The sequence below is a fragment of the Rhinopithecus roxellana genome, chromosome 3 (genome assembly GCF_007565055.1).
Source record: "Rhinopithecus roxellana isolate Shanxi Qingling chromosome 3, ASM756505v1, whole genome shotgun sequence".
Classification (NCBI taxonomy): domain Eukaryota; kingdom Metazoa; phylum Chordata; class Mammalia; order Primates; family Cercopithecidae; genus Rhinopithecus; species Rhinopithecus roxellana.
Genome location: NC_044551.1, coordinates 165,286,573 through 165,313,771, shown reverse-complemented (window position 1 = coordinate 165,313,771; position 27,199 = coordinate 165,286,573). Strand labels below are relative to the sequence as shown.

General features: G+C 42.3%; 1 protein-coding gene and 1 pseudogene across 2 annotated transcripts in view; one reads left to right on the top strand and one right to left on the bottom strand.

The window, feature by feature from the left end:
• The window catches only part of ZFP2 (ZFP2 zinc finger protein), a 37,007-nt gene extending 10,726 nt beyond the window's left edge, over nt 1–26,281 (bottom strand). The window contains exons 1-4 of one of the 2 annotated variants that reach the window (XM_030927773.1): nt 26,214–26,281; nt 23,542–23,635; nt 9,922–10,057; nt 4,424–4,565 (exon numbers count right to left, since the gene is read on the bottom strand). In XM_030927773.1, coding sequence (XP_030783633.1) covers nt 4,424–4,427 — 4 coding nt within the window. In that variant the 5' untranslated portion in view covers nt 4,428–4,565; nt 9,922–10,057; nt 23,542–23,635; nt 26,214–26,281. Of the gene's footprint in view, nt 1–4,423; nt 4,566–8,674; nt 8,712–9,921; nt 10,058–23,541; nt 23,636–26,213 lie in introns of those variants that run through there. The other variant, XM_010380992.2, reaches the window with a different exon arrangement.
• LOC104676218 lies at nt 12,012–12,936 on the top strand (annotated as a pseudogene).
• Nucleotides 26,282–27,199: the final 918 nt, after the last annotated feature.

Here is a 27,199-nt window from a genome sequence, read left to right as displayed (position 1 = left end):
TCAAGTGAGATGATACCATGATCTTACAAGGACTTGAAAGCAGCTGCCTTACTTGTTCCAACAAGTAGAGTGAACACACTCTAAAGAAATGGAAATAAAATCTCAGCAAAGAAAATGAGCATATAAAAAAGAACTAAGTGGAAATTCTGGAAGTGAAAAATATACAGTTTTGTTTTTTTGTTTTTTTTGAAACGAAGTCTCACTCTGTTGCCCAAGCTGCTGGAGTGCATTGGTGCGATCTCAGCTCACAGCAACCTCCACCTCCCGGGTTCAAGCGATTCTCCTGCCTCAGCCTCCCGAGTAGCTGGGACTACAGGTGTGCACCACCATGCCCAGCTAATTTTTGTATTTTTAGTAAAGACGGGGTTTCACTATTTTGGTCAGGCTGGTCTTGATATCCCAACCTCGTGACCCACCAGCCTCAGACACCCAAAGTGCTGGGATTACAGGCTTGAGCCACTGCGCCCAGCCCTACAGTATTTTTAATATATAAATATTTATTTATTGATATGGAAAATAGAAATCTTGCTAAATAGGTTCAACAGCAGAAGGGTGAAAACAGGAAAGAATTAACTTGAAGACAGATTAAAAGAAATTATTCAATCTAAACAACCCAGAAAAGATCGAGAAAAAATAAAGATGAAGAACACCTCAGGGATGTATGGGGCAACAACAAAAGATCTAATATTTGTCTCACTGGAGTCCCACAGAAGGAGAAAATGTTTGGTACTGAAAATGTATTTGAAGAAATCATGGCTAAAAACATATTTGACAAAAGACTTCAACCTATAGGTACAGGGTCAACCCAAAGACATTCATGCCCAGATGCATCAAATCATTTTTTTTTTTTTTTTTTTTTGAGATAAGAGTCCACTCTGTTGCCCAGGCTGAAGTGCAGTGGTACAACCTTGGCTCACCACAACCTTCACCTCCTGGGTTCAAGTGATTCCCGTGCTTCAGCCTCCTAAGTAGCTGGGACTACAGGTATACACTACCACACCCAAGTAGTTTTGTATTTTTCACAGAGAAAGGGTTTCGCCGTGTTTTGCCCAGGCTGGTCTCAAACTCCTGGCCTCAAGTGATCCGCCTGCCTTCACCTCCCAAAGTGCTGAGATTACAGGCGTGAACCACCATGCCCAGCCATAAATAAATTCTAAAAATGGAAGTACAAAACAATCTTGAAAGCAACCAAGGAAAATTGATACACTACTTGGTGGTGGGGCAAAAATATGAAAAGCTGAGTTTCTCATCAGAAACCATGGATGCCAGAAGGAAGTGGACTAATTATTTCAAAGTGCTGAAAGAAAACCACAAACCTAGAGTTCTATATTAGCAAAAATCTTTCAGGAATGAAGGTGAAATAGAGACATTCTCATATGGAAGAAAACTAAGAGAATTTGTCACCAGCAGACCCACCCTGTAGAGTCATTGTAATATCAGAGCCAGAACTCTTAATGTTTTTAAACAATGCTGGTTGCTTAGACATCAAGAGTATAACTAGGACGAAGAAGGATTTATCCAGGAAATAAAGAATGGTTCACTGTTCAGAATCTATTACTATCATATTAATAGGTCATAGGTCATATGATCAACCTGACAGATGCTTCAGAGGTATTCAATTGGTATCCTTCATCCATTCCTGATTCAAAAACAAAAAATTTGCATTGCACCAAGAATAAAAATAAAACCCTAGAAGAATTCTCTTCTTCTAGGAACCAAGGAACCAAGGAAAAGGTACTTACTATTACTACTACTATTTAATGTTATTCCAAAAGTGTGACCAATATGGCAACTGAGATGGAGGAAAATTTTAATTTTTCCCAAATTATATAACTGTCTGCCTACAAAATGAAAATCATTAGGGTGGCTTTACTCAGAAGTGATGAAGTGTTGTGGGCTTGGTTAGGGTGGCTTTACTCAGAAGTGATGGAATATTGTGGGCTTGGAACCTGAGCATTATAGTCAGAAACTGTAGCTCTTCCAGGATTAAACAATGTTTCAGATCCTTGACATGTTACTATCTCATTGATAAAGCACATAGCATTATGCTTGGATGTAATAAGGATCCAGTGATTATTAGCTATTATTATTAATTATTATTATATTTTATTAATTTTTACATTAAGCAACATACAGTTCTCTCTGCCTTTCCTTTTTGCCTAAACAAGACTTTTGAGTAATAATACTGGAAATACTCAATACTCCCTTAATGGCTTGGAATGTTTTTTCTGCCTTCCCTCATTAACTTATAGGATTTATATAACTTTGATACTCATCAAGACACGAACAAGTGTCTCCAGGCCAAGGTGTCTGGTCTGTCACAGACCCCTCGGTACATATGGCTGGCACAAGCCATAGCAGAGGCTGGGAGCTTGCACAGTATTGGTGTGTGGGATGGGACTGGGCAGCAAGCAGTCCCATGCTTCCTGAAAAGGGCAAGGTGATTTATTTCTTTTCTCCTTTTATATTTCTTCCATCCTCTGGGTAACAGTTAAGCTACTCCTAACACCCAACTATACTATTTCTATACCCATCTGTCTGGATTTTCTATTTAAACTCTTGCTACCCTACAATGCATTCTCTCCATATAGCAGTCAAACTGATTTTTTGAACATGATAAATCATTCATTCAATAAATACTTATCAAGCCAGGTACTGTTCTAGGTGCTCAGGATATAGCAATAAACAGAAAAAATGTCTGCCCTTATGAAACATATTTTAGCAAGAGAAAGGAAGACAATAAGAAAATCCTTAGTATTTTAAGTGGTATACCTTACAGAAAAACAATAAAAGCATTTAAATGGATATAGGGAACATGATGGGTGAGAGAAAAGGTCTGCAATTTAAGGAAAGGCCTCACTGAAAAGGTGACATTTAGACCAAGACTTCGGGGACTAAGAGAGGAAGTCATAGGACTGTCTAAGGGAGAGCTTCCCAGACAGGGTAACAGCCAGTGCTAAGGCCCTGGGGCAGCAGTGGGCCTGTCTTATTTAAGGAAGAATGACCTTTTTGAATACTTCTACACTCATTATAGTATTTTAGATCAGTTTTCCTAGTAATGGAAGCAAAGATATATATATGTATTAAACATCAGTGAGGCTCATGTGAGCATGCAGGTAGAGATTCTAACTATATAAATTCTCTGTGTGTGTTTCTATACATATATACACATATATTTACATGGACACACATACATATATACAGAGGTAGTTACCCAGTACATCTCTGAAATGTTGCCCAGGCTGGAGTGCAGTGGTGTGATCTCGGCTTACCGCAACCTCCGCCTCCCGGGTTCAAGTGATTCTTGTGTCTCAGCCTCCCAAGTAGCCGGAATTATAGATGCGTGCTACCATGCCTGGCAAATTTTTGTGTTTTTAGTAGAGACGGGGTTTCACCATGTTAGCCAGACAGGTCTCGAACTCTTGACCTCAAGAGATCTGCCCGCCTCAGCCTCCCAAAATGCTGGGATTACAGGTATGAGCCACCACATCTGGCTGAATTTTTTTTTTGAGACGGAGTCTCACTCTGTCACCAGGCTAGAGTGCAATGGCATGATCTGGGCTCACTGCAACCTCCACCTCCTGGGTTCAAGCAATACTCCTGCCTCAGCCTCCCGAGTAGCTGGAACTACAGGTGCACAACACCATGCCTGGCTAATTTTTTGTATTTCAGTAAAGGTGGGGTTTCACCATGTTGGTCAGGATGGTCTTGATCTTCTGACCTCATGATTCACCCATCTGGGCCTCCCAAAGTGCTGAAATTACAGGCGTGAGCCACCACACCTGCCCACATTTTTCAAAATCATGTGCGAAACACAGACAGCAGGCTCCCATGTTTAGGGATGGTTAGGGTGGCTTCCTGGAGAGCTAAAAAGATTCTAGAATCCCCAACTGTATTTTTACACATAATCTTTGATAGTAGGTTTCTAATACTTTATGCATGTTCTTAATTTTTGTTTCATTCATAACCGAACATCATTACATGATTTAAATCTAATTACCACTAATGAGAGGCTAAAAGTCACTGCTTTCCACATTACTAATAATTTCTATCTTTTCTCAACATTAGCTAGTTTACAATGATAATACTGGCACCAGGGACAGCACTTCTGGATTTGCAGTTTCTATTCATCTTTTGTAAAACAGGAGCAAAAATCTAACAGAGCTTTCAACTGTAAAAAACTTTAGTACAGAGAGAAAAAATTATGCTGAAAAGAAAATTAGGCCAGGATACAGAAGTTTCTAGTTTTACTAAATATAGTAGGAAATAAGAATTCACAGCAGGGCAAGGGAAGAAAGCAAGAATTACCATTAAACTCAAAGTAAAAAACCAACAAAACAACAGATATGTGTTCAAATTCTGACATGCTATTTCACCTTTCAGAGCCAATTTCTTCCACCATAAGAGGAGTAACAGTACTTACCCATAGACGTTTTCTGTCAAGTGAGTAAGACGCTAGCTGCGGAAGAGCTGGGCACAGCAATCAGTCAATACTTTCTCCTCTTGACTTGACAGTATGAGAGGACTAAATGGCAGATTAATCTGGCAGCAATATCCAAGAAAATCTGGAAAGAACAAGATCTGGAGTTTGCAAATCATTGCATTCTACAGGCTCCTTTCCATTCAACTTTTGCCTCTCTTTAGTTTCTCCCACTGCGGTGGACACCTCTCTGCTCTTTTAGATACACTCAAGTCTTTTCCTTGTTAAACCACAGGCTTCTTCTGAGTTCTTATTCTTTCTTCTTTTTCCTTTGAAGCTGACCTTGTTGAAATGACAGTCTGTACTTAAAAGTCTTCACTTGCTTGCTTCTCCTTCACTTGCTTGCTTCTCCTTCACTTTTCTGCCCACAGCATATTTCTCTCAGCACTAAATGGGCTCTTCTCTGGGTCCCAGGCCACTCCCTCATCACCAAGTCCAACAGGCATTTTCATTCCCTACTTGGCACTGGCATACTCTACCTTGGCTCTCCTCTTTCCCTTTGACCCTGTTCTCTCCTCCTCCTTGGACCCCTCACCTTTGCCAGAGCACCCTTAGGCCCCCTCAATATGTTATTTTACTGAGGGTTCCATCTTTGCTGTTTTGCCCTGCCCACTCATTCACTCATCCCAATAATTATCCAATCTGTATTGATATGAATTTCACAAATTCAAATTTATATTTTCACGAGATTTATGAAAATTCTACTTGATGTCATTCAATATTCACTCAACAAATATTTAACTACTTAGATTTATGAAAATTCTACTTAATGTCGTTCAATATTCACTCAACCAATATTTAACTACTTAGTCCGGCAGGCAATGTCGTAGGCAGGGAATATAAAGAAATTGTTCAATATAATTGAAAATATAAAGAAATTGTTCAATAACAATTCGGTGAACCTACATATTAGTGGGTATTGCTCTGTTACCCAGGCTGGAGTGCGGTGGCACGATCTCGGCTTAACGCAACCTCCACCTCCTGGGTTCAAGTGATTCTTGTGCCTCAGCCTCCTGAGTAACTCAGCTGGGATTACAGGTGCAAGCCACCATGCCCGGCTAAAAAGGCAGACATTCAAAATGATGAGTAAAATACAGTGTGACATGCAATAAAAAAAAAAATGGGCCAGGTGCGGTGTGGCTCACGCTGTTGTGGGAAGTCAGGGATCCCGAACAGAGGGACCTGCAGAAGCCGTGATAGAAGAACATAAATTGTGATGATTTCATGGACATTTATTTATTAGTTCCCCAAATTAATACTTTTATCATTCCTTATGCCTGTCTTTACTGCAATCTCTAAACATAAATTGTGTGAAGATTTCATGGACATTTATCACTTCCCCAGTCAATACTCTTATCATTTCCTATGCCTGTCTTTATTTTAATCTCTTAATCCCGTCATCTTTGTAAGCCGAGGATGTATGTCACCTCAGGATCCTGTGATGATTGCATTAATTGCACAAATTGTTCGTGAAGCATGTGTGTTTAAACAATATGAAATCTGGGCACCTTGAAAAAAGAACAGGATAACAGCCATGTTCAAGGAACAAGAGAGATAACCATTAGGTCTCACTGCCTGGGAGCCGGGCAGGACAGAGTCATGTTTCTCTTATTACCGAAAACAGGTTAAGAGAAATATTGCTGAATTCTTTCCCCAGTAAGGAATATTAATAATTAACAGCCCTGGGAAAAGAATGAATTCCCAGGGGGAGGCCTCTGGAATGGCCGCTCTGAGAGTGTCTGCCTTATGTAGTTGTAGATAGGGATGAAACATGCCCTAGTCTCCTGCAGCGCCCCCAGACTTGCTAGGATTAGGAAATTCCAGCCTGGCGAATTCTAGTCAGACCAGTTCTCTGCTCTTGAACCCTGTTTCCTGTTAAGATGTTTATCAATGACAATGCGTGCACAGTGGGACATGAAACTTCATCAGCAATTCTAGTTTCATCCTGGCCTTGTGACCTTGCTCTGGCATTTGTCTTGTGCTATTTTATTGCCTTTGAAGCATGTGATCTCTGCGACCCATACCCTATTTGTACACTCCCTCCCCTTTGAAAATCGCTAATAAAAACTTGCTGGTTTTGCGGCTCAGGGGGCATCATGGAACCTGCCAACATGTGATGTCACTCCCGGATACCTGGCTTTAAAATTTCTCACTTTTGTACTCTTTCCCTTTATTTCTCAGACCGGCCGACACTTAGGCAAAATAGAAAAGAACCTATGTTGAAATATTGGGGGCTGGTTTCCCCGCTATCATGCCTATAATCCTAGCACTTTTGGAGGCCGAGGCGGGCAGACTGCCACAGTGAAACCCTGCTCTACTAAAATGCAAAAAATTTGCCAGGCGTGGCAGTGTGCACCTGTAGTTCCAGCTACTTGGGAGGTTGAGGCAGGAGATTTGCTTGAACCCGGGAGGTGGAGGTTGCAGTGAGCCAAGATTGTGCCACTGCACTCCAGCCTGACTGCATCTTCCGAAAAAAAAAAGTGAAAAACCTTTAGGTTCTAACCTGGTGGGGAAGCACAAAGGGGGTAAAGAAGTGGGAGATGAAAACACAGTATCAAAACATATGTGTTTGCTTCTGCTGCTTCCAGAAAACCCACCAGAATGACAATAAGCAATGAAACAAGATCTAGGGAACACGGAAAAAACTGCTGCACATACATACCAGAAAACCAGAAACAAGAAAAACGAAGTATTCTCAAACAGATGAGTGAAGTTAGTGCATGCATTAGAAAGACTGCTATTTAAGAAGAACACTGAGAGAATGAGAAAGTGGCTCACAGAAATTTAAAAAATGATAGTACAAACAGATCTTTTTACAGAAGGACTGAAAGATAAGATTTACAGAAATCTTTGTATCTCTTAGTACTCTCCCCTTCAAACAATGCCACGCAATCTCCTACCTCAGGGCCTTCGCACCTGCTGTTCCCTAGGTCCGCAATGTTGTCCTATATGGCCCATCACTTTGAGTATTGTTCAAAAGTCACATTAAAGGAGAGGCCCTCCCTGAACAACCTGTAAAATCACACTCCTTTTAACTAACGTAGTTTCCTTATGCTGCTTTATTTTTCCACACCACACCTATCACTGTGTTATATTCATTTCCTCCCTTCCTGCCTCCTTTCCTTTCCCTTCTGTCCCTCCCTCCCTTCCTTCTTCCTTTATTAGTTTATTGTCTCCTCTATGAGCATATAAGCTCTTCAAAAACACTTTGCCTGCTGTGCTTATTGCTGTAGTCCCAGTGCTAAGAATAGTACTCAATAGATACATGAATACATTGGTTATTTACATAAGGACAAATACACATATCAATAGTAATAAAATCCATAGAAATCTATAATAAGAGTAACACTACCTTTCATTTTATAATAAAAAAATTATCATTCAACACAAAATAGTATCTAAAGCAGTACAATATGTAGCAAGGTCATAAAAAATAGATATATTTGGCTGGGCACAGTGGCTCACGCCTGTAATCCCAGCACTTTGGGAGGCCGAGGCAGGCAGATCACAAGGTCAGGAGATTGAGACCATCCTGGCTAACACAGTGAAACCCCGTCTCTACTAAAAACACAAAAAAAATTAGCCAGGTGTGGTGGTGGGTGCCTATAGTCCTAGCTACTCAGGAGGCTGAGGCAGGAGAATGGCATGAACCCGGGAGGCAGAGCTTGCAGTGAGCTGAGATCACACCACTGCACTCCAGCCTGGGTGACAGAGCAAGACTCTGTCTCAAAAAAAAAAAAAAAAAAAAAAAAAGGATATATCCTTTGACCCAGTGATTTCTCTCCTAGAATCCCATTCTTTAAAAAACTTACGAGAAACCAGCAGTGATGGTTATGGGCAATGTTTTCCCTATAATTGTGTTCCTTTAATGATTTCTTTCAATGCTTTACCTTAGACAGCTTTATACTATCTAGAGATTAAATATTTGCCTATCTCTTTAATTTAAAAACATATATATAAAGAAATGATTGGGGCCGGGAACGGTGGCTCATGCCTGTAATCACAGCACTTTGGGAGGCCGAGGCAGGCAGATCACGAGGTAAGGAGATCAAGACTATCCTGGCTAACAGGGTGAAACTCCGTCTCTACTAAAAATATAAAAAATTAGCCGGGTGTGGTGGTGGGCACCTTTAGTCCCAGCTACTCAGGACGCTGATGCAGCAGAAGGGCGTGAACCCGGGAGGCAGAGCTTACAGTGAGCTGAGATTGTACCACTGCACTCCAGCCTGGGCGACACAGCAAGACTCCATCTCAAGAAAAAAAAAAAAATACATGATTGGTACTTTTGCATATGGTAGAGAAGACAAAGATGTAAAATGCATTTTTTTTTTTTTGCAGAGAAAAGTCAGTAATAACACCTAAAACAGAAACTTAAGTTGTGATGAGGATTAGAAACCAGGTAACAAAGATAAAGCAGCATTCAACATTTTGAGGTAAATGGCATTGAATGGGTAGTAATGCAGATTAGAATTCTGGGAATGAGAAAGAAAATATATACAATGTAAGGCTGCTAGAAATGAAAACAAGGCTAACATCATTTTTCATGTTTTTAAATGAAGACTGTATAAAACTCACAACACAGAGGAAGAGAAATGTTAGTTTCCTTTGAAGGAGAAAAAGCTTACGAATATTTACATGAATGAAGGAAAGGAAGCTATGCATATATGTTATGGTTGAGAGGAAACACTCATGAAAGAGAGTACAAGCCCAGAGAAGATGTGTAAAGACAAGGATTGTATTCAGAGTGCAGAGGAAGACAGAAGAGGACATAGTGGTTGCTAACATTTACCACATGCTCAGTATGCTCCAGGCAGTGGGTAAGTGCCATCAATGTAACAACTCATTTACTCCTCATAATCCACTACCTCCCTGCAAGATGACATAAGGGAGCCCTAGAGAAATGAGGCCCATCAGTAATGCGGAGATGTCATCTGAGAACACACATCCAGTAGCTCTAGTCTCTCCAGAGACCCAACAATCTCTGAAGTGATTTTCCTCCAAGAGACACACTCATGTAACAAGTCTGTGCAGCCTGGCACTTAACTGGAAAGCCACCCTCAAGCAGTTCTTTTTTCATCAGGCTCAGTTCTTCTCGTTCCAGCTGGGAAGTCACATTGGGTTTGGAAAGGTCATTTCCTGCTTGAGAGGAAAGACATTAACTTTGGGTTCTGAACTGAGTCTAAAAACCAATCCTAGCACAGTTCTGATCCTTTCTCCTTCACGGCTTCTGAAACAAGGAAGGTGTGGCTTATGAAGTTCCCCATTTTCCATTCTCTACAGAAAATTTCAGTCTTCCACCTTGAGAGGACACCAAGCAAACACCCTAAAACAATGCCTTATGATCAGGGATTTCGAGTCCAAATTCATAAATTTCAGAGGTCACACAGGATTGAGGGGGAAAGGTGTGAAGAGGTGGGTTTTGAGTTATAAGAAGTCCTTACCCGGTGAGAACAGGTTCCTGTAGTTCTCCAGCATCACCTCCCCATACATGGTCATCCTCTGAGCAGAATCTGCTTGAATCCACTCTTCCCAAGAGAAATCTATAGACACATCCTTGAAGGTCACTGACTCCTGAAACTAAAAATTCCTCCTCAATAAGCGATTATGCCAACAAAACCCGCTGAGGGAAGCGAAAAGCCCAGCAGCACCGAAAGGACAGGGCACAACGATCTGTGTGAGAAAACATGCTGCCCTCCAAGTGGAAGAAAATGTCTGCAATGAATCATGAAATAACCAGAAACATAATATAAGAAGTGTTTTGGGAGGTAAGGACAGGAAAAGTAGGTATAAGTGAGAAAAAGGGAAAGGCACGAAAGGCTGCTCTAGATTCCCGTGCGAGAGGAGGGAGTGGTGTTGCGATAACCTCCTATTCACCCCACTGGTGAAGGAGGGAATCCCTGCCCTAAATGGTACATGATGACCCAAACACAGGACACTTGACACGGAACAGATGAGGTCAATAGCAATTTATCAGCCACGTACAGTCACAGTCCACCCCTCGTTCTTTTTGTTTCTTTCCTTTCTCTTTCTTATTTTTTTGAGACTGAGTCTTCTCTGTCACCCAGGCTGGATGGAGTGCAGTGGCACATTCTCGGCTCACTGTAACCTCCCCTTCCTGGTTTCAAGAAATTCTTCTGCCTCAGCCTCTTGAGTAGCTGGGATTACAGGCGCCCACCACGCCTGGCTAATTTTTGTATTTTTGGTAGAGATGGAGTTTCACCATGTTGGCCAGGCTGGTCTCAAACTCCTGACCTCAAGTGATCTGCCCTCCTCTGCCTCCCAAAGAGCTGGGATTACAGGAGTGAGCCACTGTGTCTGGCCAGATAAATTACTTAAAACTTTTTGTAAAGAAGATGAGAGACTATGGAAATAAGAATAGGTAATAGAAATAAAGCAATAGAAAAGGTTTTCATCATTTAAGGACAGAGAGCATTCTAATACGTAAATAAGGAAAAGGGAGAAAGTACAACTGACCCTTGAATACATGGGGGTTAGGGACACCAACCTCCCTCACAGTCTAAAATCCACATATAACTTTTGACTCCCCCATAACTTAACTCCTAATAGCCTGCTGTTGACTGGAAGCCTTACTAATAACGTAACAGTTATTTCACGTATACTCATTAAATAGAAATGGATCATCACAAAGGTCTTTCTCTTCACATACAGAGGGCAGAGGAGGAGGAAGGAGAGGAGAGGTTGGTCTTGCTGTCTCAGGTAGCAAAGGTACAGCAGGTGGCAGGAGAAGCAGGCACACTCAGTGTAACTTTTATTGGAAAAAATCCACATCAACGTGGGCTTATGTAGTTCAAACTTGTGTTATTTAAGGGTCAACTGTAGTGGAGAGAGGAGGACTGAATAAGAGAGAGAGAGGGCAAATCGATTTCCAAGAAATTTGTGTACTTCAAGACTAGGAACTCCAGAAAAAGTGTCAACACTCAGGCATAGAGTTCATTGTCCTTCCTTCCTCCCTCCCTCCCTCCCTCCCTTCCTTTCTTATTATTTTCTCCCTAATTTTTATTTAATCAATATTTCAAAGTCACAAAAATATATAAAAAATCACTGACAAGTATTTTCAGGAAAAGTGCAGAATTTTCATTTTATCCACAGAGTAAGGGAACTAAGAAAATCATCAGATGTTCAACAAATGTAAAGAAAGGAGAATGAAGGAAATAAGACTACATATTAAGCATAAATAACCAGAAAAATACTTAATACACATATAGTGACAAACATCAATGGTTCACTTTCCCTATTAAAAGGCAAAAACTTGGCAGATGAAGAGAGGCGGTGGCAGTGGTGGAAAAGGCCACAGCGGCAGGGGTAAGGAGCCTGGAAACCCCAGTGGGAATGGTAGGTGGTTTGGACCCACCAGGCTGCTGTTGTTTCCAGAAAGGGTTCGACTGGAGGAACCTCTGGAGCAGCTGTTGGCTGGCTCCTCTGACTGATGGCATGTTGAGGTACATGGGCCAGTGGAAGCGAGGGTATCCGATCCAGAGGGGGCCACTGTAGAGGCCAGGCCACCAGCACCATGGGCCAGTGTGTAACCAAGCTTAAGAATCCCTCATCCACCCTGGGCAGCAAGAATGCAGACCATGACCCCAGCAACGAGTCACACGGTAGGTGGGTGCAGGCCACTGTGAGGAGCAAGTACCACTCTGTGGCAAGCCAAGTGGAGACAGCCTTGTCAACAGGACCAAGAAGGCCGAGGCTGCCACTGAGGCCTGCCAGCCGCTGACGTCCCGGGAGTCCTCGGGAGATGCTGGGAGGGAGTCCAAGTGCAATGTTGAGGAGTCTTCCTTGCAGGGGTTGGAAGAACTGTTCAGGTGCTACAAGGATGAGCGGGAAGATGCAATTTTGGAGGAAGGCATGGAGCGCTTTTGCAATGACCTATGTGTCAACCCCACAGATTTCGAGTGCTGCTCTTGGCTTGGAAGTTCCAGGCTGCAACCATGTGCAAATTCACCAGAAAGGAGTTTTTTGATGGCTGCAAAGCATTAAGTGCAGACAGCAGTGACAGAATCTGTGCACGGTTCCCTAGCCTCTTAACAGAAGCCAAACTAGAGGATAAAGTCAAGGATCTCTACCAGTTTACATTTCAGTTTGGCCTGGACTCTGAAGAAGGGCAGTGGTCACTGCATCGGCAAATAACCATTGTCCTGTGGAAACTAGTCTCTACCCAGAACAATTCTCTGGTATTGGACCAATGGCTAAACATCCTAACAGAGAACCCCTTGAGGATCAAGGCCATCTCCCGGGACAGTTGGAACATGTTCCTTAACTTCACTCAGGTGATTGGCCCTGACCTCAGCAACAACCACAGTGAAGATGAGGCCTGGTCAAGTCTCTTTGACACCTTTGTGGAGTGGCAAATGGAGCAAAGGAAAAGAGAAGAGGAAGGGAGAAGTGCACTCAGCTCAGGGCCCAAGGCCTTGCATCCTGAGGAGCAGACTTAGTGGCTCTGTCCCAGGCACAGCAGCAAGGATCTGCCCACTGCCCTGCGGCTGAGGAATTGAACCTTTTGGGAAACTACTGAAGATCTGGATATTTTCTACTTTCCACCTCTGTTAGAGTGATCAGACTCAACCCCAGGCCGTGGGAGCTACGAAGTCCGGCGAAGTCAAAGGAATGAGAAAAGACAAGAGTGAAAGTGGGACCAGGGGGCCAACACTAGTACGGAGGCTGTAAAGGCCCCGAGCTCTGGAAGCCGGCACTATTCACTGGAGATCAAACAAGCAGGTGGTGAGGATGTAGGGGTTGGAAGAAAGTCGTTTATCAAGCACATGATCTTTGAAGCATATGGAACATGTTCTGCTACTTGAGCTAATGGGAAACATGTTCTTCTACTTTAAGATACAATCGATCTATGAGCCTGGGAGTGCTAGAAGCAAGAAGCCAGCAAGTCTAGACACATTCCAGAGGCCACAAGGGGTTTTACGCCAAGCCCTGGATTCCATCCAAGCCACGAGGGGTTTTATGCCCTGGGCTTAGATTATGGTGCTGCAGTGCAGCCTTCCACCCTTTAGCACAGAGCTTGGTGTTCCAAAGGCCACATGGGGTTTTAGACCCTGGACCCAGGACATGTTCCAAGACTTTTACACTGTGTCAGACATGCAAGCCCTGCTTCAGCGTTTTTTCCTAATAGTCAGCTTTTCTCCCAAAACACCTTTCTCTGCCTTGTATCTGAAAGGGCTCTAAAATGCTGTATCATGTTTTAGGCACTTCCTTCATTTTTTGGTTATTTTGATTATTTCTTTTTTGGGGGGAATCTCCCAAAGTATTTGAACCTGCCTACATGTTATCTTTTTTTGAAGCCTTCAGATAGAATAACCCTGCCATTTCTTGCACAAATTAGATTTTTTTTTTTTTGGTAGGGGAGGGCATACAGCAGGGAGAGGGGATGGAACCGTTAGGGTGAATTAACATTATAAAATGATACAGTGCCAGATATCAGTTTTGCATATTGTTTTTCAGGGCAGGTCTGTACTGTGTGTAGTGCTATTTACATGGTTGAAATTAGGTTGTAACAAAAAAAATTTTTTTTTTTTTTGAGATAAGAGTCTTGCTCTGTTGCCCAGGCTGGAGTGCAGTGGCGTGATCTTGGCTCACTGCAAGCTCTGCCTCCCGGGTTCATGCCATTCTTCTGCCTCAGCCTCCCGAGTAGCTGGGACTACAGGCGCCCGCCACCACGCCTAGGTAATTTTTTGTATTTTTAGTAGAGATGGGGTTTCACCGTGTTAGTCATGATGGTCTCGATCTCCTGATCTCTTGATCCACCCACCTCAGCCTCCCAAAGTGCTGGGATTACAGGCGTGAGCCACCGCCCCCAGCCAATAATAATTATTTTTAAATATCTACACAGATTTGAATAGGAGTGTTAACTGTTAGTCACATTGCATTAATTTCCAGGTGATTTAGAGCTCTTGGAGAGCCAAGGCCAGCCACGAGCATTTGTAGTCTGGTGATAACCCCCTTTTAAGCTAATTTATGCAGAACTCTGATTTCCCTCACTTCTTGCTCATTCCTTCTTTGACCAATTGCATTTCATGTTGACTTTATCCATCAACATGCTGCACCTGTCAGTCAAGGGAGCATTTTTTTAAGAACACATACTGAGAACCACTCAAGCATTGAATGCAGAGAAAGCAGTGCTACCTCAGTTTTGCTGGAAGTAGACTTCTTTGATAGTTTTCTTTCTTTGATGAAGTTTCTGTATTTTCATGTTGTAAGTGGAAATACTTTTTTTTGTTTATTTCATTTGCCTTGGAGCCAAAGTTTCTGTTCCTGGTGGTCGGGAACTGTGGTATGGAGCTCTGCTTGAATTTATTTATTTTTTTCTTTGAATATCATCAGCTTACTTGTCTGGCAAGGACAGAAGCCTGGGGTTGGCCTGAACTCTGCCAAACATGTATCAAAGTATATTTAAGAGTTAAATTTGTGCCCTTTCCCTTCTTGCTGTACCCATGTTGTCACTTAACCCCCAGGAGTTACTGATTGTCTCTTTGTTAAAGTCAGGCTCATTTGGGGTAATGTGATGACTGTTTAGGTTTACATGACCCTCATCTCCTTTCCCTACCCCCAAATATGTATATATATATGTATATACATATATAAAATATGTATATGTTTTAACTGTATAAAATACATATGTATACATATATGTATCTATATTCCTTTGTTTCTTTGCCTGCTTATACTGGCCATAAAAGAGGGAGCTGCCTTCAATGTATAAAATATAAGAAGAGTGCCAGGGAACGCCATAATGGAGGCTTTTGGATGTGAATTTGGACCACTTTCACTAAAGAGAACATGAGCTTGCTCAGCCCTTTCCTCACAAGATGGCCCAGTTCCCCAGACTTCTCCACACGCTCGCTCCATAAGGCCAGCTTTGGCCAGACTGCCCCAGGGGCTTGAGGAGCTGACTCTGGTCCTACCTGGTTTCAGTTAGAGGGTCCTCCTGTTATTTTTCCATTTAAAAAGTATGTCCTCAGAAAACTTTACTGGAAGGATGAGTGGCAGGAACTTGTATAGTTCAGCTTCCAACACTTTGGAACAGATTAAAAAGGGAATCTTTTAAATAAAAACTTAAAAAAAAAAAGACAGAAACTCAGCTGGGCATGGTGGCTCATGCCTGTAATCCCAGCACTTGGGAGGCTGAGGTGGGCAGATTGCTTGAGGTCGGGAGTTCAAGACCAGCATGGCCAACATGATGAAACCCCGTCTCTACTAAAAATACAAAAAAATTAGGCAGACATGGTGGCACGCACCTGTAGTCCCCAGCTACTTGGGAGGCTGAGACTGGAAAATCGCTTGAACCTGGGAGGCAGAGGTTGCAGTGAGCTGAGATTGCACCACTGCACTCCAGCCTAGGCGACAGAGCAAGACTGTGTCTCAAAAAAAAAAAAAAAAAAAAAAAAACAAAGACAAAAACTCTCAAATTGATTTAAAATCCAGCTGTATGGTACCTACAAAAGATATATGTAAAACAGAAACCAAAAATCTTAAAATTTCAAAAGAGGAGGGCAGAGACAGGATATGGCAGACAAATGCAAATATAAATAAAGCAGCGAGAATAACATATCAGATAAGGGAGAATATACGTGAAAACAAGAATAAGCCTCTTTTTGGTGAAAGAAGGCATCAAATCAGAAATACAAGATTCCCCTTCCACAAATACTCCACTTTTTTTCTATAAATCACCTTGTTAGCTGAATACAGTAGGCAAAATAAAATTCCAAATCCAGGTTGTTATGTGCAGATCTTCCTTGCTTCCCTAAACTCTCACCACCTTAAGTGCTGGCTCTGTGCCCAGCATGCAGAGCTTCTACTGTGAAATGCACTGCAGATCCCTGTACCAGCTGTGGGCTAGTAAAGTGCTGATATAGGTAACAACAAAAGGCACCTTGAAAGGTGAACATGGGCAGATGTGGTGGCTCACATCTGTAATACCAGCACTTTGGGAGGCCAAGGCAGGTGGTGGATGGCTTGAGTTCAGGAGTTCGAGACCAGCCTGGGTAACATGACAAAACCCTGTCTCTATAAAAAAAGAGAAAAATTAGCTGGGCGTGGCAGCGTGCACCTGTGGTCCCAGCTATTTGAGAGGCTGAGGTGGGAACATGACTTGAGCTCAGGAGGCGGAGATTGCAGTGGGCTGAGATCACACCACTGTAGTCCAGTCTAGGCAATAGAGCCAGGCCTTGTCTCCAAAAAAAAAAAAAAAAAAAGTGAACATGAAACTTAGTAGTGTCATACATTTGTCATCAATCCCTTAAGATGTTTTGTTCCTTTCCTCTTTTCTAGTTAGTATGAGTCATTTTCCCCCTAGCACTACATTCAGTACAGGATAACTCATGGTGTTTAAGGAGCTTCATAGGTTTATCTTACTCATACAGAGGTTTTCTTAAACCTAAAGACAAAGGCCTTTTGATATTGTTATTGTTTGAAAAAACTGCATATCAAATAGAGTAAGGACATTATAAATGATGAAAGTATAATTTATAAAGAAAATATGATAGTGATGAAGTTTTAGGCACCAAAATGTTTTAGGCAGCAAAATGTCTTCAGATACAATACTTAGCAATCCAAATTTTTTTCTTTACAAAATCACAATCATATTTAAACCCCAATTACAACAGCAACAAAAAATGAAACACCTAAGAATACATTTAAGAGAAATATGCAAGACCTTCATGATCGGTCTGTAGAGTGAACAAAGGCCATAATGAAAGATCTGAATAGAATAAAGTATCATCTTTTTTTTTTAAACTTAATATGAAGAATAAACATCGTAAAGATGGCAGTCTTCCTCAGATTGACTTACATACTTTGAAATTCAAATCAGAACTGCCTAATTTTACTTTTTTACTATTACTGTTGGAACTTGATAATAAAATTTTACTAGAAGGATAAATATTATGAGAACAGTAACGAAACTTTTGAAAAGAAAAATGAGGCGAGTTGCTTTACAAAATAACAAAATGGGCCAGGCGCGGTGGCTCACGCCTGTAATCCCAACACTTTGGGAGGCTGAGGCAGGCACATCACGAGGTCAGGAGTTCGAGACCAGCCTGGCCAGCATGGTGAAACCCCCATCTCTACTAAAATACAAAAACTTAGCCAGTCGTGGTGGCGCATGCCTATAGTCCCAGCTACTCAGGAGGCTGAGGCAAGGGAATTCCTTGAACCCGGCAGGCGGAGGTTGCAGTGAGCCAAGATTGCTCCATTGCACTCCAGCCTGGTGACAGCTCAAAAAAAAAAAAAAAAGAATTCTGAGACAACAAATAAAATAGTGTGGTATTACAACAGAAATAGAATGGAATAGAATCCAGAAAAACAAACTTACATATATAAATTTTTAAAATAAACTCATATATAAGTAAACTATATATAATATAAACTCTCATATAAATTTCGTATGTATGTGACAATTTGCCATATTTTAAAGGTTCCATTTCAAGTGAGCAGATTATTTCAGTAGATAACATCAGCTCCAGTGCCATCTCCTGAGAGGGGCCACTCCTCTGCTGAGCTAAAATAGCCGCGAGTGACACTCTACCATGTTGTCCTGCTGTCCTCATCACAGCACCTAACACTATCCTCAACAATATTTCCTCTTTATTGTCTGCATCCCCTATGGAAAATAAGAGCTCAGAGAAGAAGACTTTGCCTCTCTTATTCACTGCAATATTCCCAGTATCCAAAACACAGCACACCACATGGCAGAGTGGCGCTAAATATGTTTAACGAGTGGATGGATGGATGAAATCCTTCACCACATCATGTTAAATGAAGTTAGATCCCTACTTCACATCACAGACAATACATTCCAGATAGCTCAAGGATGTAAATTTAAAATTATAAAACTGATAGGAAACACTGAAAAATATTTATATTACCTTGGGGTACAAAAATCTTTTCTTTCTTTTTTTTTTTTTTGAGACGGAGTCTCACTCTATTGCCAGGCTGGAGTGCAGTGGCACAATCTTGGCTCACAACAACTTCCACCTCCTGGGTTCAACTGATTCTCCTGCCTCAGCCTCCCGAGTAGCTGGGACTACAGGCACGTGCCACCACGCCCAGCTAATTTTTGTATTTTTGTATTTTACTTTTGTAATTTTGTATTTTTAGTAGAGATGGGGTTTCACCATGTTGGCCAGGATGGTCTCGATCTCAACTCTTGACCTCGTGATTCACCCACCTTGGCCTCCCAGAGTGTTGGAATTACAGGCGTGAGCCACTGTGCCCGGCTCCTTTTCATAGCATGATCCCAAAGCCAAACAAAGAGAAAGGAAATCTAACTGCATAAAACTTCAAAACTTATTGTAACAAAAGATATTATAAACAAATTTAAAAGAAAAATGATGGAGAATATGGGCAACATATAGCAAAGGAATACTATCCACTTTATAGAAAAGACCTCTTTTACATGTAAATAACCCATATTAAAAATGGGCAAAGGGTGTAGAGAGATATTTTAAAAGGCTGGAAGAATGTACATCATAGTTGTTTCTGAGGATTGGAAACCTGGAATTCTCTCTCATAGCCTTTAAATTTTTAAAAAGGGATAGTAGATATGATTAGTCCATGTGCCCAATATTTATATTCAAAAAAAGATTAAATTTAAAGGCAAATAAAAGTAATACCTGGACAATTCACACTCACATCACTGGCCAATATGGGAAAGATGAAACTATGGAGAAAGATGAAAAAAGGAAAACGACTCTAATGTTGCACTGATGTGTCCCAAATCTATTACTGAACTTCATAATTGCATTTCATTTACCGGTTATAAACACATCTACACTTTTTTACACTTTACACTTTATTTCTCAACATCTGAGTTACTCATTTCTCATTATCTGCTGTACAGTTCCAAGTGATTGATCAGTAATTCAGAGAAACAGCAACAAAAGTGAAGAAATGCCTGTCATCAGCTGCTATCAAGTGTCTAGACTAATGTCCCTTAAGGCAGACTGGTTAACTATGATATACCCACATAATCAAAGAAAGAAGCCTCCGATGTACTGATATGGACAGGTCTCCAAGATATATTGTGAAATGCAAAATAGCTAAAAATAGAACAGGTGGCCAGGCGCAGTGGCTCACGCCTGTAATCCCAGCACTTTGGGAGGCCGAGGCGGGCAGATCACGAGGTCAGGAGATTGAGACCATCCTGGCTAACACAGTGAAACCCCGTCTCTACTAAAAATACAAAAAATTAGCCGGGCGTGGTGGCAGGCGCCTGTAGTCCCAGCTACTTGGAGGCTGAGGCAGGAGAATGGCGTGAACCTGGGAGGCGGAGCGAGACTCCATCTCAAAAAAAAAGAACAGGTGCAGACTCCTGAGTAAATATTATCTGTTACCAACTGGATTAAAAATTGGGGAAAATACATATATTCATGGGCTTTTGTAGTCATCTCTGGAAGGCCACCTAAGAAATGAGAATCACTACCTTTTTATGGGGAGAGATAATAGGGAGCTTGGAGACAAGGGTAGGAAGAAGACTTATTTTAAGTGAATGCTTATTTTTGAATTCTGAACACTGTGACTATATCAGCCATTCAAATTTTAATCACAATCTGAATCAGATTAACAGCAAACATCAAACAAACCCACATTGAGGAGCATTCTATGAAATAATTGACCTGTACTCTTCAAAAGTATCCAAGTCATTGAAGATCAATCCTGAACTATTCTAGATGAAAGGAGACCAAGGAGATACGACAGCTAAATACAATGTGTCGTCTGGATTGGATTCTGCACCAGATAAAGGACACTTGTAGGACAGGTGGCAAAATCCAAATAAGGTTTGTAGATTGGCTAACAGTATTGTATTGATGTAAGTTTTCTCATTTTGATAACTGTATTTTTATCATGTATGATAACAGAAAGCACACACAGACACTTAGTGAAATGGGCTGTCTGTAATTTATTCTCCAATGATTCAGAAATATATTACATAAACATGTGTGTGTATACAGGAAGAGAAAAATGGCAAAATGTTAATTCAGATGAAGACTATCCAGAAATTGTTTTATTTTTGCAGCATTTGTTGTTGTTGTTGTTTTAGATGGAGTCTCACTCTGTCTCCCAGGCTAGAGTGCAGTGCAGTGATCTCAGCTCACTGCGACTTCTGCCTCCTGGGTTCCAATGATTCTCCCACCTCAGCCTCCTGAATAGCTGGGATTATAGGTGTATGCCACCACACCTGGCTCATTTTTTTTTTGTTTTCAGTAGAGACAGGGTTTCACCATGTTGGCCAGGTTGGTCTCGAACTCCTGACCTCAAATGATTGACCTGCCACGGCCTCCCCAAGTGCTGGGATTACAGGTGTGAGCCACCGTGCCTGGCCTTGCAGCAGTTTTTAAAGCCTGAAATTATTTCATAATAAAAGTTAAAACACACACACACACACACACAAACACACAAGATACCATTTTCCACCCTTGAAAATAACTAAAATTTAAAAAGCTTATAATACCTAATGTTATGAGCTGTGTCCCCCAAAAAAGATATGTTGAAGTCCCAACTTCTAGTACCTTGCAATATGACCTTATCTGAAAATAGTGTTGTCTCAAATTTAACTATTAAGATGAGGTCATAATAGAGTAGGGTGGGCCCCTATCCTTGTAAGAAAAATGGCTATTTGAAGACATCAACCCATAAGGATAACATCAGGTGACAAAGGAGATAGGGATTAGAGTGATGCAGCCATGCACCAAGGAACACCAAAGAGTTCCAGCAAACCACCAGAAGCTAGAAGCTAGGAAGAGGCAAGGAAGGATCCCCCACAAGTTTCAGAGAGCACGGCCCTGGAAATGCCTTTATTTCTGACTTCTGGCCTCCAAAACTGTGAGACAATAAATTTCTATTGTTTCGAGCAACTCAATTTGTGGCACTTTATTAGAGCAGCTCTTGGAAACAGACAGACCAAGTATGGAAGAGCATGTGGAGCAACTGGAATTCTCAAATACTGCAGGAGGAAATGTACAACGGTACCTATACGTTGGAAAACAGTTTAGCTGTTCGTTACCAAGTCAAATGTACACTTCACCTAGCAATTTCACTCCTAGGTATTTACCCAAGAGAAATAAAAGTATATATCCACAAACAGACTCATACATGAATGTTCAGAGCAGTTTTATTCCTAACAGCTAAAAACAGGAAACAAGTTGAACATGTCTGTCACAAGTGAATGAACAAAAGGTGGTATATTCAACTGTGTGCTACTTAAGACATAAAAAGGAATAAACTATCACTACACACAATATCATGGATAGATCTGAAAAACACTACGCTGAGCAAAAAATGCCAGGCACAAAAGCATATACACTGTTTGATTTCATTTACATGAAGTTCTAGAAAGGGCAAGACTATACAGACAGAACTCAAACCAGTGACTTCCTGGGGTGGGAGACGTGGACTAGAAGTGGCATGAGGACATTGTCTGGGGGTGATGCAAACATTCTGTACCTTGACTGGGGGTGGCTATGTTGGTGCATAAATTTGTCAAAACTCAATGCTTAAAATGGGTTATTTTATTAAACTGTGCCTCAGAAAAAGCTGATTTAAAAATTAACACTATTTTGACTACACGAATTAAAAGTAGGTTACTGACAACCAAACCACAACTGTCATCAACCAAAATCTTCTGAATGCTTCCCCTTTCAACCTTTCCCTCTTCCAGAAACTCCCTTTCTCCAATACCCCCATTTTAAAAGTTATTTTGCCTTTTATAACTGAGTGTGATAATACTGAAGAAAGTAGTAAAAATGGAAATCACAACAGTTTATACTTGCCTCCACGAAGCTTTCTTTAAACTGGTCTCTAATAAATAAACAAGTGATCCTAATAAATCAACGACCCCTAATATATAATTTTATGAAAAGAGAAAATGCCGTTAAGTCTTCAATATTCCAGACAACAAGGCTAAGTTAGTTTAACCTTTAAAAGAAAGAAGTTAGGGTCAAGTCTTCTGATGCCTTATTTTCTTTTTCAGACAAGCCTAGAATCCTCACCTACTATCCCAGCTCCATGCTTCCCTCCATCTCGTGGACACTACTTTTTCCTAGAAAAGCTTTGATCGTGCCAACTCCCTTATCAAAATTCCTCAGACTGACCTCCAACCCCATGGCCACCACCCTGCCAAACACACACACTCCTCCTTCCTGACACTTGGTCCTAAAATTTTAATCCGATTTCTTCTCCTCCAGCCAAGCATATCTCACTATCAGTCACTGTTCCCTTCATTCCACCTCGAGAAGTCTACACACCAGGCTCCTGGCTGGGATGATACTAAGAATGCCTATAACTTGCTGAATAACTTCAACACTCCAGGAACCATGCCAGGCATTTTTTACTTTCATTATTTTATTTGAATGTTCAACAGACCTATGAAGTAGCTATTATTATTAAATGAAATGAGCCATGTGAAATTCTTAACAATTGCATCTATATGGCAGACACTTAGTTAACGCTGTAATTCCTATTACCACCATGAGGAAATAATGTTTCAGGAAAGTCAAGCCTCTTGCCAAGACACTGTAGCTATGAAATGGTAGAGTCGGGATTTAAACTCTGGACACACCGACTCCATTACAGCAAATCCTCTCCAGTTATCCCTTCCCAGTCCCTGAGATGGGCGAACACTACCTACTTCTCCTGGTCACCACCGTGATCCTCCCCTTCACTCAAGCTTGGAATACTGATCATGTGGGTCCCTAATGACACTTGTTCTTATTACCATATTCAGGTGCAATTATGACTGTATCCCATGCAGATGTGCCCTCTTTTATGATCCCTGAGAGCCCATAAGCCCTAAGCACCACGACCAGCTTGCATGTAATTTTTTTCCCTTTCTGACCCTTGAACAGCACCAAAAGCACAGCAGGCCAGGGTATTCAGCTGAATAAGTGGCAGCTGGGAACAGAGGTCAGGAACACAGAGGGGGCTTTGTGAAAAATATCCAGCATTCTGCCACTTCAATAATCCTGTCCTCAGCAGTGAGGCCCACATGCAGTACAGGAGTAAGGGGGAGGTTTGAGAGAGAAAAATGAGCTCACCCCAGCTCCCAGTGGCAGAAGCCAAGCAGCCATTGCCTTCTCCTTCCTTCCTGTGTTTCTTCCTTGGGGAGGGACAAAACCAGAGGAGGTAGAGCTGAGGGAAGGGAAAGAAGCCATGAGAAACAAGACTCCTCCAACAGCAACAACAAAAATACCTATAAATAAACTAAATAAGATCTGAATAGTAGCTACATAAAGAAAATGATTTTCATGTATTAAGTTCGCTTCATTATGCCGATTTAGCTATATAAAGATGAACAACAGAAGAGACATGACATGTTCTTACACAAGATGTCTCAATATACAGGATGTCATTTAATTCATAAACTTAACACATTCCCAACCAAGTTATGCCTAAGTAACAATATTTTAAAGTTAATATGGGCCAAGCGCGGTGGCTCACACCTGTAATCCCAGCACTTTGGGAGGCCAAGGTGGGTGGATCACTAGAGGCCAGGAGTTCGAGACCAGCCTGGCCAACATGGCGAAACCCTGTCTCTACTAAAAATACAAAAATTAGGGAGTGGTGGTGGGCGCCTGTAATCCCAACTACTCAGGAGGCTGAGGCAGGAGAATCACTTGAACTGGGGAGGTGGAGGTTGTAGTGTTGAGATCACACCACTGCACTCCAGCCTGGGTGAGAGAGCAAGACTCCATCTCAAAAAAAAAAAAAAAAAGGTTCATTAATTATGGAAAAAATATTTAAGTTGTGCATTACAATAGCTAAGTTTTTTTTAAAAAAAGAATACTGATGAGAGACAACTTGCCCGCCAGTACTCATAAAGCTACAAGAATTGCAACACAGTATTACTGACTTATTCACCAGATATACTGTCGACCACCTACTGCATACCAGGCACCATTGCATGGGGTAGGGGTGGATACAGCTGTCAATAAAACAGATAAACTCTCTGCCATCATGGATGTTATAGCCAAACAGGGAAAAGGATCAATGGAACAAATTAAAATTCTACCAACCTAAATGGTTCAAATACACATGTATGTATATATATGTGTGCGTGTGTGTGTATATATTTCATTCAAGATATGAAATAAGTGACATTTCATATCACCAAAGAAAAAAATTACTAAGTAACTTGTAACAAAGGCTTACCATTTGGAAAAAAATATAAATGTACACAAAATACGAAAGTACTAAGAGAAACTACAAACATTTTTGTGATCTCGTGGGACAGACAGCTTCTCTGCCAATGATGTCAAACACCCAACAGTGAAGAAAAGGTTTTCATGTCTGACCATACGAACCTGTGACATTTCTGCATAGTCAGGAAAGAAGCTTATTTATGTATCAGACACAAAATTAAAATACAAAATGCAAACTGCATGAAAATATTCATTAGTGTTCAAAATGTAAATGTAAACAATCCTATCTTTTGCACCTCTCAGAAGTTCAAGAGAATGCTAACATTCACAGTTGGTGTGGGTAAATCTGGCACTCTTGCACTGCAAGTGTTTATATAAACTGGAACTTTTCTGGAGGGAATAAGACAGGAAGTATCAAAATCCTTACTGCACCCTTGACCTAGAAATTTCACTTTAAGAGATTTATCGAATAAGACAAAATGCAAGGATGTATGTAGCCAGATGGCCTATATTGATTATAATATTCGAAAAAAAAGAAACAAAACCCTAACACAAAAACCTAAGGAGAGGATTAACTACGACACATCCATACTTTCCCTCACACTCATTAAAATGACGACGTATTTAAAATCTGGTATAAACAGATGGCGTCAACATCTTAAAATGCTTTTTTTCCAGGCGTATTCTCTACCTTCATTGGGTGTTTAGGCCAGTAAAAAACTATGAGGCTTAAGATTTGTGCACTTCAAACCCCTTACCAAACGCATCTCATGACTCAATTTTAAAAGATAGATGGTGAAAAACTTACTAATATTCATATTTGTTTAAAAACAAAGTGCCAAGTGTTTCTATGCTTATACACATATTCACGCTGCCATGTAGACTGGGATATATTTTGAATGATTGTTTTAATCTGAATTTTCTAGTTGTGCTACAGTGAAATGACTTAAGGAAAAAAAAAAGATTCCCTGAGGTAGAAACCTGCACCAGGTTGGCCTCCCAATTCTTATGGAGAGATGGGAGGTGAACCCACGCCAGCGCCCTCCGAATGAGATCCAGAGGGCGGGTCCCGAGACACGGTTTACACAAAGGGCAGATTGCTGCGCAGGGAGACCTGGCCTCTCGCTCAGAATCCCCAGGATGTCCGCGGGGCAGGTTCGCTCCACGTTCGCAGCATCTGCCCTGTCCCAGGAGAAAACCGCGCACGGCTGGGGAAAGACAAGCAGGAACTCGGCTCTGAGCGACTCCTGGAACCTTGGGCCCCTCCCTGACCCGTGCTCCCGGTGTGGCCCTTTTTCGAGCCCCCATCCCCGCTGCTCCCGGGCTGTGATTCCACCTCGGCGCCTGCCCAGGACCGCGCTGGAGATCAGCTGCCCGCGTGCTCCTGCCGCCAGCTCCTGCGGAAGAAGGAGCGCACCTGGAACTGGAGGCCGCGCCCCCGGCCCATCTGTGGCGGGCCCGCCCCTCAGCCCTCAAGAAGCAGGGGTCTCGCCCCACAGTCCGGAGTTCCTCCTGCGGGGGCCTACGAGGAGGCTGGCAAGCACCCCCGCCACCGGCCCGGCACTCACCCTCTCCCAGGAGGAGCGGGAGCAGCGGCGACCGACGCAGCCCCGCCCGGCGCTTACGGCCCGGAGCGCCGGACTACATTTCCCACAAGGCAGCGGGGCTGCAGCGCGGCCAGGCCGTCGGAGTGCGCAGGCACGGGGGCCCAGAGGGCAAGGCTGTGCCAGTGGCCAGGAGCGGTGGCCCACTGTGTGGCCGCTGCAGGTCATCTGTCCAGGCGGGACGCGGGGTTCCCAGACGGCCCCTTACCCCGCCTAAAGAACTCTGGCCAGGTGTGGTGGCTCACGCCTGTAATCCCAGCACTTTGGTAGGTGGTGCATCACCTGAGGTCAGGAATTCCAGACCAGCCTGACCAACATGGAGAAACCTTGTTTTTACTAAATATGCTTAAAACAAAACAAAAAAAGGCCAGGCATGGTGACGCATGCCTGTAATCCCAGCTACTTGGGAGACTGAGGCAGAACTGCCTGAACCCGGGAGGTGGAGGTTGTGCTGAGCTGAGATTGTGCATTGCACTCCAGCCTGGGCAACAAGAGTGAAACTGTCTCAAAACAGACAAGCAAGCAAAAAATTAGCCGGGCACGGTGATGTGCGCCTGTAATCCCAGCTACTCTGGAGGCTGAGGCAGGAGAATCGCTTGAACCCGGAAGGCAGAAGTTGCATTGAGCTGAGATGGTGCCATTTTACACTCTAGTCTGGGCAACAGAGCAAGACTCCGTCTCCAAGAAAAAAAAAAAACAAAACAGAAAAGAAAAGTCTCTCTCAGGAGTCTGTTGGCATCCACCCCATGGGGAGGGGAGGCGGCCTTGGCTAAGCCTCACTGTCCTCTGAAAGGATGGAACCCAGAGGTCCTCCTCACCAAGGAATAATGAAGAGATGAGGCTGCAGAGTGCCCCACGTGTTGCGGGCCTCTCAGGAGTCACTACCACACCCCGTCCCCCAGCTCACTCACTGTCAGGCACTGCTCGGAGTGTTTCAGAATTATCAATGA